The sequence below is a fragment of the Dasypus novemcinctus genome, chromosome 14 (assembly GCF_030445035.2).
Source record: "Dasypus novemcinctus isolate mDasNov1 chromosome 14, mDasNov1.1.hap2, whole genome shotgun sequence".
Taxonomy (NCBI): Eukaryota; Metazoa; Chordata; class Mammalia; order Cingulata; family Dasypodidae; genus Dasypus; species Dasypus novemcinctus.
This window is the reverse complement of record NC_080686.1, coordinates 84,178,830-84,195,819: the sequence shown is the minus strand read 5'-3', so window position 1 is coordinate 84,195,819 and position 16,990 is coordinate 84,178,830. Positions and strand designations below refer to the sequence as shown.

The window sequence follows — 16,990 nt, the reverse complement described above, 5'->3', positions numbered from 1 at the left end:
TCTTTTTCATTTCAGCAACTGGACCTTCACTCCTGCCCCAAGCCAATTGTTTTCATCATTCATTCCTTCCTGTCGGCTAAGATTACAAGACTGGGCTTGGTGGCCTGAATGGAAGGATGCCTTGCCTTTGAGAAAAGGAGGATTGCGACGCCCCCAGAAAGCGTAACCATGAGCAGTGCAGCGGAAGAAGCATTGCCAGAGTCAGCTTTAGGGCTCAGGAGTTGTGTAACTGTCCTAGACTTCTCTGTCAGTTTTAGCAACTACAAGGGGACCCTAAGAAAACACCACAAAGAATATCAGAATAAAATTGTCTTTGTAGAACAGTGAAAGGTTTACGGCGTGAGGACGATTGCAAATACCCAGCATAATAGCTTTTAAATAATGACAGCCAAGGACAAGACCATTAGAACAGCATGCGCAGATCTTAATCATACCAGTTTCTAAGGCAACTGGTTTGCCAGGTAAGCAAGGGCTGAATAGATGAGAAATGGACATTTTGCCTCTCTCTTCCCCCACTAACAGTGTTCCTTTGTTTTGCTATGATTTATTTCCTACTTCTGATCAGTTGACTTACAGAGGTAGGGAAAGAAAAAGTACTTCAAATGGAAAGGCACCTTTTCTTTAAGTACGGAGCAGCTGTTACTTTCTTTTTAATGAATTATCTTTCAATGATGTGGAATGATTCTGAAGTATTCTCATTAGTGTATGCTGAGCAGGAATTAAATAAAGCATCAGATACTTATCTGAGCCATAAATGGGGTGGAATCTGAGCCAAAGTAGACTGCTTAAATTGCAAAGCACTGCTGCAGAGTTGTGTGCATGAAAGATGATTAATTCTGGGACTATGCTCACACCATTCACACCAAGGTCTGATGTCTTATAGCCAAGATAGTGAATAGGATGCTAGCAGGTGACATGGACTGTTAGCTTTATGGGAAGCAAATTATGGTTTGTTTTTTAAAGGATTGTCACTTGATTTATATATACGTATACATAAAACAACTCACATGGTTGGGTTAAATAATTATCTACATTTTGTGGTTTTCAGTGGAATGGCTCAAAACTTTATTGACCCTTGTTTCTGCTTGTGCCTGAATGCATGCATTTTTGAATAATAGTGCAGCCTCATATAATTCTGCGTGACTCAGCGCTGTGATCAAAGGACATATATTGGTAGTATCCATGGCTCTTTGGAATTCCAGGGAAATAATATAATGATCAGATATTTTTCTACAAGAGTATTTTCAGACAGCACATTGCATGTTACTAATTTAATGCTTTTGCTTTTATTTTTTTTAAAGAAATTCACTGAAAACAACCCCCATTATTCAATTTTGGAATCACTTTCCTCAAACCTTGCAAATTAGCTCTAGAATTTCTGAAGGCATTTGTAATATTTCTTTCTCTTACAGTTTATACAGACAGGCCCTGGTCTTCCCGGAGTCGGGTTGCTTGGGATTGCAGCCCCAAGTGGGTGGTAAACTCCATCTAAGGGTAAATACCGGTACATAGACTTGTGTGGGTTTTTTTTCAGAATCATGATTTAGCAAAGAGCATTAAAAAATGAAGTTGTTTTAAAGGAAGGTGGTTTTACTCACATACATGTGTTTATTAAATTGTAAGTTTTTATTTTAGATTAGCATCTCCCCAAGTATGTACCATATAACACTAGGTTCCAAGGCACATTGACTGAGCAGTGTTTTCTGGGAAGGGAACAAAACAAGGGTTTGGCGATCAAAACAAGTTTGTCAAATGAAACTTAAATGTTAGACAGATTTCATGGTTACAGACCCTCTCAAAGACTTTAAGCTACCTTGTGATTCTTCAAAGGGAGATCTGGTTTGCCATTCCCCACACTTATATACAGATCTCCTTTCTGAGGGAGCATCTTGTGAAGCTAGTGTTTGGTTTTTGGTTTTGTTTTTTAAACACTTTGGAAAATGCAGCTTTAGACATTTATTTTTGTTTGTTTGTTTGTTTGTTTCCTACTTAAAATGCTGAAGAGTGAAGCCCAGCCTGAATACTGTAGGAAAGCTTTGATACATTTGTAAATTATACTGATTCTTTCATTATATATTTTCAAAATCACTGGAATGTTGTTATACAAGATAGTTACACTTGTGTATTGTAAATAACATTAAAATACATATGTTAATCCCAATAGTTTAATTCAACAATATGTAATCGGAGGTGCTCAGAACTACATGAAGTCAGTTAATTGCTCATAATTAAGTTGCAAAGATCCTATTATATATTTATAGAAAAATTAAAATGATCATAATTACATATATTTCTTCATCACATTTTAGATTTATTAATACCTGTGTGGGGGTCAACAGAAATGACATTCTCTGCATTTATGAAAACTTAATTTAAATATTTATATTTTAGAAAAAATATATTTGAATAAAATTAATGCATTTTCTGAAGTCAATTAAAAGCAGGAAACAGAAAATTTTACCAAGAAAATTGTGTACCTGCATCTGTATATTTCCTCCAGGTTAAAGTGTATCATAACAGAGTGGCTATGATGAATCAATTTCACATACTCATGTTTTCTCATTTTGAATTCAACAAGTTACAATGACTTTACTCTGTAGATTTAAATTTTGTCTTGATGTGTGTTAGTGTGACACAAATGCATAAATTTGGATCATACCTGGTTACACTCACTCAACCAGGTCATTTTGGGGAATTTGTTTTAGTCCAGTTCGCTCTGTGTTCAATCTGTTTATTTGAATCAATGAATTATTAAATTCCCAATGTTTGTCTCTAAATGAAAACCAATGCAAATGGGTAATGTTTTAATCTGTACTTTATGGGACGCTGCCTACTTACCAGTAAATGTGGTTGGGAGGGCCTTCGGAGTAGTAGTAAAACCTCTTTAAAACATCTCATATGTTTTAATTGTTTAGGAATTTTTTTTAAAGATTTATTTTATTAATTTCTCCCCCACCTCCCGTTCCCCCTGTTATCTGATCTCTGTGTCCATTTGCCGTGTGTTCTTCTGTGTTTGCTTGTATTCTCATTAGGCAGCTCTAGGAACCTATCCTGGGACCTTCCAGAGTGGAAGACAGGTGATTTCTCTCTTGTGCCACCTCTGCTCCCAGTTCTGCTACATCTCCTTACTTTCTCTCCTCTGTGTCTCTTGTTGCATCATCTTGCTGCACCAGCTCTCAGCATCAGCCAGCACTCCTGTGTGGGGCAGCTTTCCCGCACTTGGTGGCATTCCCACGCAAGGAGGCAGTCCTGCGCAGGACGGCATTTCAGCATGGGTCAGTGTACCACGTGGGCCAGCTTCCCCTCACCAGGAGGCCCTGGGCATCAAACCCTGGACCTCCTATATGGTAGACAGGAGCCCAATTGGTTGAGCCACACCTGTTTCCCTCATAGAAATTTAAGGATGGCCGATAGGATTCTAGCAATCAACTTTTTCTGACTTGATTTAAGTAGGAGAAATACTTCCATAAACCCAGTAAAAAGTACCCAGGCACAGAGGCATTTAATTAACTCATCAATTGATGGAATTAAATGGCTGAAAAAGCATGCCCTTTGCCAAAAAGCTTGTTGACTTTACTTGGTTGGAGTCAGCAAGACTGGCCATGATGGTCAGAAGCCTCCTCAGGTGAGTGCGCAGGCCCTTCCTGGCCCTTGTTGCACAAATATCGCCTAGTCCATCTGAGGGGATGGAAATGGGCTGGGGGAGTGTCTGAAGGTTACTTTGAGTTTTAAAGAAAACTGTGCCTAGTTCATAGCACCATGAATATCATGTAAAATCTATATAAGTTAAATAAATATTCACCTCTGATTTACAGTGAAGTGGCCTCTTGATAGTCACAGAGGCCTATGGGGATGTGAAGACACATCTTGCTATCCTCTTCCTTTAAGTCTGGCCTTCGAAGGCACTAATAGGTAAAGAGGATGCAACCAGAAACTTTTTTATGCACCTATTTTGTTCTGAATTCACTTAAAATGCACAGCTTGATTCCATTGCAGCAAACTCCGGTAGACTCCCCAAAATATTAGTAGTATTGTCCTGGATTTTTTATTAAATTGAATATAGTTTCAGGGGGGATCTTCACCTAAGGCTACAGCTCTCATTTTTAACTGAGTTTTCATGAGATTTGACCTATATACAAAGCTCTGAAAACTCAAATTTTCTTTTATACCAGAACTTGGTGTGTTTAAATTCATTGTAAAATATATGGAATACTGGCTGTAGTTTAGGAGTCTTTTTACTCTTTGAAACTTACTGAATACTATTTGAAACAGTATTAAGCTTAAATCTGGAACTGAAGAATATCAGGTTTGATATATCTTCCCACCATTGTGATTTTTGCCATATCCACATGCTATCTGTATTATTAATAATTTAAATATACTATCTTAACACCTTAGGCGATTTAATTTTCTAGTAATATAGCAATAGTATGTCATATAAAAATGAATATATACCAGATAAAAAATTAACAACTGTTTGCATCAGCTAAGGTTATCCCACATATTCTTCGGTTCAGTACCACCTTTTGGGAATCAATCTGGTATCACATTCCAGTAATCTCAGGAATCTCTTCCTGAACATCTCTGGCAGGTGTTCATCCCACCTGAAATGGAAAATTTCCATCTGTGGAGAGGAACTACCTGTCTCCCCAAGCAAGTCATGCCATTACTGGGCAGCTGTACTGGTTGAAAGTTCTTAGGTTCGTAAAGCCAACACTTAAGCCTGCCTGCCTTCCAGTCATCACACTGGTTCTTCTCTAGAAAATGCTGATAGTCTAATCTCTCTTCACATGACAAGACTTCAGATAATTAAACACCCTCTTTTGCTCCCAGTTCCCCCTTTCACTTTCCTATGCTGGAATATCATGATTTTCTAGTCTTACGCCTTTAAATATCACTTTTGGTGATGTGGTTTCTTTAGACCCTTTAAGTTGCTCCCTGACCTGGGTGCCAGCACAGCTGGGGTCTACGCGTTTTGTCCCAGAATAACAATTAATTGGATTCTTTTTCCCTCTCAAGGGCCTGTATGGAAAATTACACAGTCACTCCACTTACAAAGCTCTATCTCAGGGTTTTTTTAAAAAGGGTTAGAGGAAGTAGGCTGGGGGAGTGAGAATAGAAAAGCCCCTCTTCACCTCATTGTGTTCAATGAGAATCCTCAGGTTAATCTGATTATATCTTTAGAAGAAAAACAGAGGAGCCATTTTATTTTATGCTTTTCTTCTAAATAGTATTCTATTTTTATTCAGAAATTAAGAAATACACACATGTAAAAAACTGAAACATTGTATAACTGTATAAAGTAATATTATCATCTAATTTTTCCTTTCCTTCATGCCTTTCTGCCCCCATATGCCTTCAAAGTAACTACGATTAATAGTTTGGTGAGAAATCATATATATGGATTTTTCTTTTTAAAATGAGGAGTTGGTTCTTAAACTTATTTACACTCTTCAAAATTCTATAAATAAGTGTCCTACATAAAAAGACAAGGCAAGATTGGAGTCTACCAGGTAATATATAAGGACCTGAAATGACTTAAATTGGACATTTAGAATTCCTCAATTTCATCTTCAAAGAACCAATAGGCAAAGATCAAAATTTCTATAATACATAATGGTGGAAAATGGTGGGAAAATAAGCATCTACACACTCATGAGTAGATGTAATTTGTGATAATTGGGAAGGCAATTGGGCAGTATCCACAAACATTTAAAAATACATGGACCCTTTGACTTATGGACATTGTTTCTAACAATAAGAAGCTTAAAAGATCAGTGCTACCATCAACAGCTAACTAAATTCTGCCACAATAACACAGTAAAATATTCTGCAACTGTTACAAAGATTGGTCCAGGGGAGCAGATCTAGCTCAGTGGTTGAGCACCTGCTTTTCACATACGAGGTCCTAAGTTCAATCTCTGGTACCTTCTTGAAAAAAAAAAAAAAGAGCCAGAGCTGGTAGATTTCCTGTAATGTGATGACAGTCCCCATATCAAAAGGAACCACACAATTTTTGAGTGTCCTTTGTGACATTCATGTAAGTGAAAAACCTGTTCAGAGTTATGAGTCTAGATTCTGATTGTTTTACATATGAAAACATTTTTGACTGATCCAGTATTTTTTCAGTTTTCTAGAAATGCAACTACCGCATATATGAAAGCAAGATTGAAAGTTTTTCTCAGTGGGTTACCAAGTCACCATGCATCATACCACTTTTAAATGTGCCTCATTCAGGGCAAGTCTAGGTAAAAGTCAAACATTCAACTGCTTGAGTTTTGTCTTCTAATGTTGTCCTGCAGCATCTCCCTATTGAAATGCATATTATTATTTTATCATTACTTTGTTTAAACTTCTTTACCTTATAGTTAGCAGTTATTAATTTTTTTAAAAAATCCTGAATATATGTAGGTTATATTATAATACTGAACATATCCTACGTCTCTCCTCAGAGTCCCTCAATGCCATCATCTCATCTCCTAAACTCAGTTGTTTACTCAACCTTAGGCTCCACCACAGCTGGCTGTACTTGGCCTAAGCGTTTTTGCTACCTAGAGCCACCTAATTGCTTGCCTTCCCTCACCCCCTCTGCTTGGTTGTTGCCAAGATATATACTTGAATTTCTGGGTTCTGTCATCAATTCCAGACTTGGATGAAAAACCACACTGCAGGGCAAGGGAACTGGCTTCCTGAGCAGCCGCTAAAGAGGCCAAACAGGAGACGATAATAGGAAGGAACTGAGCGGAGTCCTCCCTCTTATGTACTTCCCTGAGACATGGTTTTCCCAGAAACCTTACATCCTGAGACAGCCCATGTGGATGAGAAGACGCCTGCCAAGCAGCTGACTGTCTCTTTGGGCCTCATGAAGCAGTGACCAGTGCAGTAATGAGCACCCTGCAATGCTTCCCAGCCTTGCCTGCCTTTTTATCCTTGTTCTTGTTCACTCTCAGTGCCCTAGGATTGCCTCTCCCAAATAAAGCACACACACTCAATTCTTGCCTTAGGCTTTGTATACTAGAGAACTGGCACTAAGTCCATTATTTCTTAATTTCATTTCACGACAGCAAAGGGTGTAACTAAGGGTTACTAATTAATAATTATAATTACTAAATCAATATATAGATGCTTTTATATTGTAAATTAGCAAACAGTTAATACCTGAAATTACTGAAGCTGGCTAGAATGGTCCCACCCCTGATTATCATTACTCTAGACTTAACCTCACCCTTGCCTATGCTTACTATTTTGATGGTAATCCTAGATTGAACTCACCCTTGTGTATACTTACTATTGGAATGTGTAATATCCCAAATCTATTAATATCCATATGAAAGACCTTGTAACTGATCTTTGTTCTGTGTACCCCTATCCCAAATCCTTGTGACTGACCCTGGTTTGCTACCCGACCCCTGTTGGTCCTGTTCAGCCCCCTAGTGTTTATTAATGAAGGAACCTGTTCAGCTCCACCTCAATTATTCACTGGCACCCCAATGTTATAAAATATTAGACTTTCTGCAGATGAGGGAGGCAGATTGGGGCCACGAGGCCACTGTGCTCCATTGCTTGTGCAACCAATAAAACTCTTTCTCTCTTTGAAACTCCAGTGTCTCAGGACTTGCCTTTAAAGATGCATCAGGAGGAAGAAGCCCGCTTTTGCTTGGTATCAATGGGACATTAAAAAATATTTCTCGGACTCTCCTTTCCCAGAAAAATAGCTAGAAGAAGAAACAGCCTGGGAAAAAATGTTCTAGGGTTTAGCACACCAGGGGGATGGACACTGCCCAGAAGAGAAAAAGGAAAAGAATCTCAAAGGCAAAACTTAGTTAAGCAGCAGTTGCCACGCCTCCCCCACCCTGTAAACAATTCTGAATTCTCACACCTCAGGCTACACACAGGGATCAGCATCCTCTGGAGATGGGAGAAAGAGGGACACAGCCTAAAGTTTACTTAACTGTTGACCCACAGATTTTATCTACTGTGTCCCACAAGCCCTTGCAGGCAAGTGGGGCAGCACCATTGTTTGCCTTGGGAGTTTGCACCCCCAAGAGATTCAACCCTTTCAATCGGCCTCTCTACTAACCAGGAATGGTTATTGAGGAAAGGGGAGTAGGATTATTTCCTACCCAGGAAAAGAGGGGGGACTGCCAGCAAAAGTTGGAGAACAACTTCTGAGAAAGTTTGAATTAGCCTCCAGGCAGAATCCTCTCTCACACTGATCCAGTCTATGCTGCAGCAAACATACTCCAACCACCAGGCTTTGAACTGAGAGGGCTGTTGGAGAGAGCTTCCTCTCCTAGGAAGTACACATGAGGAAACAAAGTAATGAGAGGTTTTCCCCAGCCTTGACAGCCTCCCTCCCCAAGGCACATGGAAGCAGGTCTGTAACACCTTACTAGGCCCAGGTCCAGATTTGATAAACTAACAGGGATAATCCACAAAACCCAGAATAGGTTGAAGCACAAATCAAAGAACAGTAGTAACACAGAACCTCCCACAACTAAATCCCTATGAGAGAGAGAAATTGAGTATCTGAACAAAAGCATCATCATAGTCAGATGCCTAGAGTCAGCAAAAAATTACAAGCCATACTAAGAAAATGGAAGAAGTAGTCCAAGCAAAGGAATACATCAAAGCCAGAGGTGAGACACAGGATTTGAGACTACTAATCAACAAGATTAATACAAATTTCCTTAATCAAATTAATGAGTTGAAAGACAATATGGCTAAAGAGATAAAGGACATCAAGAAGATAATGAGCAAGCTCAAAGAAGAATTTGAAAACCTGAATAGAAAAGTAACAGAGCTCATGGGATGAAAAACACAGTAAGTGAGATTAAAAACACATTAGACCCTTGGAGCCTACAGAGGCCTGCTGAGAATAGGACTTCTAAAATGGCAAATACGTCTGGAAGGCTGTGGTCCAAAGCCACTTTTCCTGACTATAAGCAGGGGCTCTGGAACCAGAGGGAACACAGAGACCTTTTTAAATTTGAAGGCATTTATGCCTAAGATGAAACTGAATTCTACTTGGGCAAGAGATGTGCTTATGTGTACAAACCAAAAAACAACACAGTGACTCCTGGTGGCAAACGTAACAAAACCAGAATAATCTGGGGAAAGGTAACTCATACCCATGCAAGTTATAGCATGATTTCTACTAAATTCTGAAACCTTCCAGCTAAGGCCACTGGACACCGAATCCATGTGATGCTGTACCCCTCGAGGATTTAAACTGATTGAAAAGTAAATAAAATTCTGGATTTTTCTCTTGTAAAAAAAAAAACACAACAACACATTAGAGGGAAGCAGATGTGGCTCAAGTGGTTCAATGCCTGCTTCCCACATGGGAGGTCCTGGGTTTGGTTCCTAGAGCTGCCTAAAAACAAACAATTAGGAAACAGATGAAAAACACAACTCAGTGGGGAAGCAGACTTGGCCCAGTGGTTAGGGCATCCGTCTACCACATGGGGGTCCGCGGTTCAAACTCCAAGCCTCCTTGACCCGTGTGGAGCTGGTCCATGTGCAGTGCTGATGCACACAAGGAGTGCCGTGCTACACAGGAGTGTCCCCCACGTAGGGGAGCCCCATGCACAAGGAGTGCACCCCATAAGGAGAGCCGCTCAGCACAAAAGAAAGTGCAGCCTGCCTAAGAATGGCGCCACCCACACAGAGAGCTGACACAACAAGATGATGCAACAAAAAAAGAAACACAGATTCCCATGCCACTGACAACAACAGACGCAGACAAAGAAGAAGAAGTAGCAAACAGACACAGAGAACAGACAACTGGGGCGGGGGGTAGGCGGGGGGGAAGGGGAGAGAAATAAATAAATACATCTTAAAAAAAAAAAACCAAGTCAGGGTAGCTGATGTGCCTCAGTGGTTGAGTGCCAGCTTCCCACATCTGAGGTCCCAGATTCAATCCCCAGCCCCTGTACCTTAAAAAAGCAAACAAAAAACCCCCCACAAAAACAACAATAACAAAAAGAAGCATACATCAGCAGACTTGAAATGATAGATGGAAGAATAAGTTATACAGAGTACAAGAGCTGAAACTGAAGAGAGAAGAACAGAGAGAAAAGAATGGAAAAAACTGAGCTGGGGTTCGGGGAATTGAATGATAACACGAAACACAACAATATATGTGTCATGGGAGTTCCAGAAGGAGAAGAGAAGGAAAAAGGGGCACAAAGAGGATTTGAGGAAATAAAGGCTGAAATGAATTTACATGTCCAAGAAGCACAGTGTACCCCAATCAAAATAGAACTACTCTAAGACACATACTACTCATCATGTCAAATGTCAAGAAGAAAAAATTCTGAGAGCAGCAAGGGACAAGCAAACCATCACATACAAGGGATGCTCAGAAAGAGTGTGGATTTCTCACCAGAAAAGTGAGAAGACAATGGTTTCATACAATTAGGATACTGAAAGAGAAAAACTGCCAACTGAGAGTTCTTTACCCAGCAACACTGTCCTTTAAATATGAAGGTAAGTATAAAATAGTCACAAACTAACAGAAACTAACAGAGTTTGTAAAAAAGAAGCTGCCTTTCAGGAAATATTAAAGGGAGCCTTACAGGCTGAAAGAAAAATACAGGAGAGAGGTCTGGAGAAGAGTATAGAAGGCAAGAATAGTAGAAAGGATAACCAAAAGAATAAAAGGACAGCTGAAAATAAGATATGACATATTAAAACCAAAGAATAAAATGGTGGAAGTAAATAAAGCATTTACAGGAATATTAAACTTAAATGGTTTAAACCCCCAGTCAAAAGATATAGCCTGAGAGAATGGATAAAAACATGAGCCATCCATAGACTGGCTACAAAATACTCACTTTAGACCCAGGGGTACAAACTGGCTGAAAGTGAAAGGTTAGAAAAAGATACTCCACATAAACAGTAACCAAAAAAGAGCAGGGATAACTATACTAATATCAGAAAAAAACAGGCTTGAAATGCAAAAACATTATAAGAGATACAGAAAGTCATTATATAGTAATAAAAGGGGCAATCCATCAGGAAGAAATAAATATCTATACACCTAACCAGGGTGCCCAAATATACATGAGGCAAACTCCAGCAATACTAAAAGGAGAAATAGATATCTCTACAATAATAGGTGGAGACTTCAACAGACCAACCACATGATTAGATAAACAACTAGACAGAATATCAACAAGGAAACAGAAAACTTGAATATGATAAATAAGCTAGACTTAACAGACATATACAGAATCTTGCTTCCCAAATCAGTGGGTTATACATTCTTCTCAAGTGCTTATGGATCTTTCTCTAGGATAGACCACATGTTAGGTCACAAGGCAGGTCTCAATAGATATAAAAAGATTAAAATTAGGGGAGCAGATGTGGCTCAAGCAGTTGAGTACGTGCCTCCTGGGTTCAGTTCCTGGTGTCTCCTATAGAAAACAAAGAGCAGACAACAAGCAGACATCGAGCAAAAATAATGAGGACATAAGTAAAAACAACAAGCAAGACAATGAGCAAACAATGAGCAGACAATAAGTAAAAACAAAAAATGAGCAGGGAGCTGATGTGGCTTAAGCAGTTGAGCATCTGCCTTCCACATAGGAGGGCCCAAGTTTGGTTCCTGGTGCTTCTAAAGAAAAAACAATGAGCAGACAACAAGAAAAAAAAATATTGAAATTATACCAAATTATAATCATTCCATTATTATACTCAGATGATAATGGAATGAAACTGGAAATCAATAACATATGGGAAAGTGGAAAATTTACAAATGTGTGGAGGCTGAACAACACACTCCTAAACAATCACTGGGTCAAAGAAGAAATTGTAAGTGAAATTAGTATATAAATTGAGATGAATGAAAACAAGAACACAACTTATAAATACCAATGGGATACAGTGAAGGCAGTACTGAGAGGGAAATTTGTAGCCCTAAATGCCTATAGTAAAAAAGAAGAGCTAAAATCAAAGATCTAACTGAACAACTGGAGAAACTAGAAAAAGAACAGCAAACTACTCCCAAACCAAGCAGAAGGAAATAAATAATGATTAGAGCAGAAATAAATGAAATTGAGAAAAAAAAAATAGAGAAAATCAACTAAATCAAAAGTTTGTTCTTTGAAAAGATCAATAACATTGATAAACCCTTAGCTAGACTAACAAAGGAAAAAGGAAAGCTGATCCAAATAAATAAAATCAGAAATGAAAGGGGGGAAGCTATGGCTGACCCCACAGAAATAAAAAGGATCAAAAATGGATATTATGAGAAACCGTATGCCAAAAAACTAGACAACCTAGATGAAATGGACAAAATCCTAGAAATGCACAACCTACACTGATGCTACAAGAAATACAAGAACTTAACAAACCAATCACATTTAAAGAGATTGAATCAATCATCAAAAATCTCCCAACAAAGAAAAGTCCAGAACCAAATGGTTTCACAGGTGAATAATACCAAACATTCCAAAAAAATTAACACCAATCCTGTTTAAACTGATTGAAGAGGAGGGAAAAACCCAGCACTAACATTGTACTCAATGGAGAAAGGTTGAAAGCTTTCCCTTTAAGATCAGCAGTAAGACAAGGATTCATACTGTCACCACTTTATTCAACATTGCGCTAGTTCTAGCTAGAGCAATTAGACAAGGGGGAAAAAAATGCATCCAAAGAAAAAAAGAGGAAGTAAAACTCTCACTATTTGTGGATGACAAAATTTTGTGAATATAGAGCAAGTTCAGCAAAGTGACAGGATATAAGATCAATACACAAAAATCAATATAGTTTCTGTAACTAGTATTGACCAATCTGAGGAGGAAATCAAGAAAAAATTTCATTTACAATACCAACAAGAGGACTCATATACCAAGAAACCAATTTAACCAAAGAAGTTCAGGACCTATATGCAAAAAACTACAAAACAGTGCTAAAAGAAATCAGTGAAAACCCAAACCAATGGAAAGACATTCCATGTTCATGGATTGGAAGACTAAATATCATGAAGATGTCAATCCTATCCAAACTGATGAATAAATTCAATGCAATACCAATCAAAATTCCAAGAGCCTATATTACAGGATTAGAAAAAGCAATTACTAAATTTATTTAGAAGAGAAAATGCCCTCAAATAGCCAAAAGCCTATATTACAGGATTAGAAAAAGCAATTACTAAATTTATTTAGAAGAGAAAATGCCCTCAAATAGCCAAAAGCTTTCTGAAAAAGAAAGGTGATGTGGGGGAATATCACAGACGGATCTTGAAACATATTACAAAGCTACAGTGATCAAAACAGCATGGTATTTGCATACGGATAGACACACTGATCGGTGGAATAGAGCTGAGGGTCCAGAAATAAACTCTCAACTCTAAGGGCAAGTGGTTTTCAATAAACATACCAAGTCCATGTTAATGGGGAAAAACAGTCTCATTTGAAACAAATGCTGCTGGGAGAACTGGATATTCATAACCAAAAGAATGAAAAAGAACCCTTACCTCACTCCCTATTCAAGAATCAACTCAAAATGGATCAAAGACCTAAAATATAAAAGCCAGGGCCAAAAAACTACTAGAAGAAAATGTGGGGAAACATTTTAAAACTTTGTGGTAGGTGGTGGTTTCTTGGACCTTATACCCAAAGCACAAGCAACAAAAGAAAAAATAGACAAATTGGGCCTCCTCAAATTTAAACACTTTTTGCACCTCAAAGGAATTTGTCAAAAGGGTGGAAAGGCAGCTGACTCAATGGGAGAAAATATTTGGAAATCACATATCCAATAAGGGCTTAATAGCGATGATATATAAAGAAAGACTACAACTCAACAGTAAAAAGACAATGCAATTAAAAAATGGCCAAAAGATTTGAATATATATATATATCTAAAGAAGAAATACAAATGGTAAAAAAAAAAAAAAACACATGAAAAACTTTTCAACATCATTAGCAATTAGAGAAATACAAATCAAAGTTACAATGAGATCATCTCGCATCTATTACAAAGGCCACTATTAAAAAGACAGAGGGGAAAAAAGACAGAACTACGAGTGTTGGAGAGGATTTAAGAGATAAGAACTCTTATTCACTGTTGGTGGGAATGTAGAATGGTACAGCCACTGTAGAGGTCTGTTTGGCAGTTCCTAAGGAAGTTGAATATAGATTTGCTACATGATCTGGCAATGATACGAACAGATATCTACATATTGGTGTTCACAGTGACATTATTCACAGTTGCCAAAAGATGGAAACAACCCAGGTGTCCATCAACCGATGAATGGATAAACAAACTGTGGTATATACATGATAGAATATTACGCAGCTGTAAGAAGAAATGAAATCCTAAAACATATGACAACATGAATGAACCTGGAGGACATTATGTTGAGTGAAGCAAATAAGGACAAATTAGGTATAATTGCTCTATTAGGAACTGAATATATTGTGTAGTCTCATGGAGGTAATAACTTGAATATGGGTCACCGGAAAATAGAACTGAGGTTAGCAAATGGAAATCTGAGAGTTAACTTGTGGAGAATTGGTAAAAGGATGAGTGTTAATCTCTGGAAATGAGTAGAAAAAGTAAAAACACATATTAATGTTTGTAACTATTATATAGGTATGACAGTGGTTGAAAGGGAAAGTCTAAGGTCATGTATATAACTCAAAGGAAAGCTAAAAACTCTAACATAGGAATGTATAGCATAGTAAAATCTCATGTGAAATATGAATATGGGTAATAGTATATATATGACTGTTTTTCTTTGAAACTGAACAAATGTATGTTAATGTCACAAGATGTTAATATCAGACATAGAAAACATTACTATAAGTGAAAGAAACCAGACAAAGTACTACATATTGTACAATTTCATTTATATAAAACATAAATACAAATAAATATAAAAGAGGAAATGAGATTAGTGGTTATGTAGGGCTGGGGAAAAATGGAGGGATTGAGAGGTGACTGCTAAGAGGTGTGCAGTTTTTCTTTTTGGAATAATGAAATTTTTCTAAATTTTTTTGTGGTGATGAATGCACAACATTCTGATTATACTAAAGTCCATTGATTATATACCTTGGATAGACTGTATGGTATGTGAATATATCTCAATAAAACTGCTTTAAAAATAAATAAATGTGCAAGGATAGCCAGAAATAGCAGCTATGTATAGCAGGGGAAGCATAGAGAGATTGAGAGGTGATGAATTTTGTCTGTTTACTATTATTATTATTGAAATGATGAAAGTGCTCTAATGATAAATGAAGTGATAAATGCACAACTATGTGATTATACCAAATACCATTGATTGTATACTTTAGATGGATTGTATGCTTTATTAATATGTCTCAATAAAATTGATTTCTTTTAAAAAAAGAAAAATACTTCTTATAAAAGGGATATTGGGTCTAATCAGGTGAGAAATAGACACATATCATAATATGCTTGTACTCTTTTGTATAAAAATTTCTAGAAGGATGCTATTTTTTCTTAAAGGGCTCTTACTATCAGCTGCTGCTGAGCAATAGAACCAGAGATCATGGTGGTCCATCAACTTCATACCAGTGGATTTAAAAATTCTCTTTTAAGACAGGTTCTTTTATTTTATGGAAATATAATGTGACAATGGTGAATAAAATCTTGAATAATAATATTTGAATATGTGGCCATAAATAAATGATCATGTCACCTATGGTTGTCAAAATCACACTAAATTTGATTTCACTAGGGGAAGCAAGCTTAACGCCTCATACAATGCCTAACCATATCCAAAGGAGGTATAGGATCACATCTGTATGGTAACGAAAAAGCAGCAGGAATCTCTTTTTTGGCCTTTTATTCATTATTTACTTTTCTCCTTGGCTATAGATATGGCCTTTCTTGGAGGAGTATAAGACTCCTCGCAGAGAATATTGCTCAGACAGTGTCACAGCAAGAATAGGGCTGAGGCAGGGGATGGAGTAAAATAAGGATGCCCTAAGGGAAGAAGAGGCAGGAGAGGGATGTGATGCAGCCATCCGTGCCTTTTGGCAAAACAGTGAAGACACGGCATCCCATGGACAAAGCCTCTAACACGGACTCAACATCAGAGGTGGTGGCCACGCTGCTCTCGGGCTTGGCCTTAAGGCTGCAGTGCTGCCTTGGCTTGGACCAGGGCCTGGGAATGGGAAAGAAAACTTTGTTCTTGAAGAAACAAGGCCCATTATATTTTCAGTACCTTTCAATTATAATTCTGTGGATGAATAAAGCATATTTCCTCCCAAGAACCCAAAGGAACTGCCCAGGGAAAGACCTTCAATAATGCCTCATTAATTGCAGTTTTCCTGCTTCATAATCCTACCTGTAGAATTCCTCGGCAAGATTCCTGGATTTCAGGAGAGAAATCCAGTCCAGAAAGTAAGCTATTTCTCTTTTCTTCATCTATGGCCCTCCAACTAAGGCCTTAATAAAGGAGGTTTTTGCAACATCCTTCCTTGGATTTGGACACTCAATGAATTTCTGGATATGAATCAAATCCTAGTGGTTTAAAGTACCAGCTATGTATTAATACTCACTGTTCTGTGGGTTGCCTGGGCAGTTTTGCTTGGGTTCACCCCTATGGCTCCATTTAGCAGGAGGGTCAAGCAGAGGGTCTGGCAGTGGTGCTGGCTGTCAGCTGGGGCACCTCAGTTCTCTTCCATATGGCCTCTCATTTTCTAGAAGTCTAGACCAGTTCCCTTATGTGGAAAATCCAGAGCAAGATTCTACAAGAGCAAAACAGAAGCTGAAAAGCTCTCAAGGTCTAGGTTCCAGCTCATACAATGTCACACCACATTCCACTGGTCAAAGCAAGGCATAGTGCCAGTTAAGATGCAAGGATTAGAGAAATACAATTCCATCTCTCCATGGGAGGAGCTCAAAGCTTTGTGGCCATTTTTAATATACCAGATTACATCCTCTGGCCACAATTACTTTCATTGCTCCCACATGTGCACTGCCTCTTAATACAGGCCCCAAATCTAGTATT

At 38.1% G+C, this 16,990-nt stretch overlaps 1 protein-coding gene across 3 annotated transcripts in view; it reads left to right on the top strand.

The window, feature by feature from the left end:
- Positions 1–7,598, top strand: part of SNTB1 (syntrophin beta 1) — a 276,727-nt gene extending 269,129 nt beyond the window's left edge. For all 3 annotated transcript variants that reach the window (XM_071208013.1, XM_004480747.4, XM_058275966.2), the window contains one exon: positions 16–7,598. In XM_071208013.1, coding sequence (XP_071064114.1) covers positions 16–108 — 93 coding nt within the window. In that variant the 3' untranslated portion in view covers positions 109–7,598. The remainder of the gene's footprint in view (positions 1–15) is intronic.
- Positions 7,599–16,990: the final 9,392 nt, after the last annotated feature.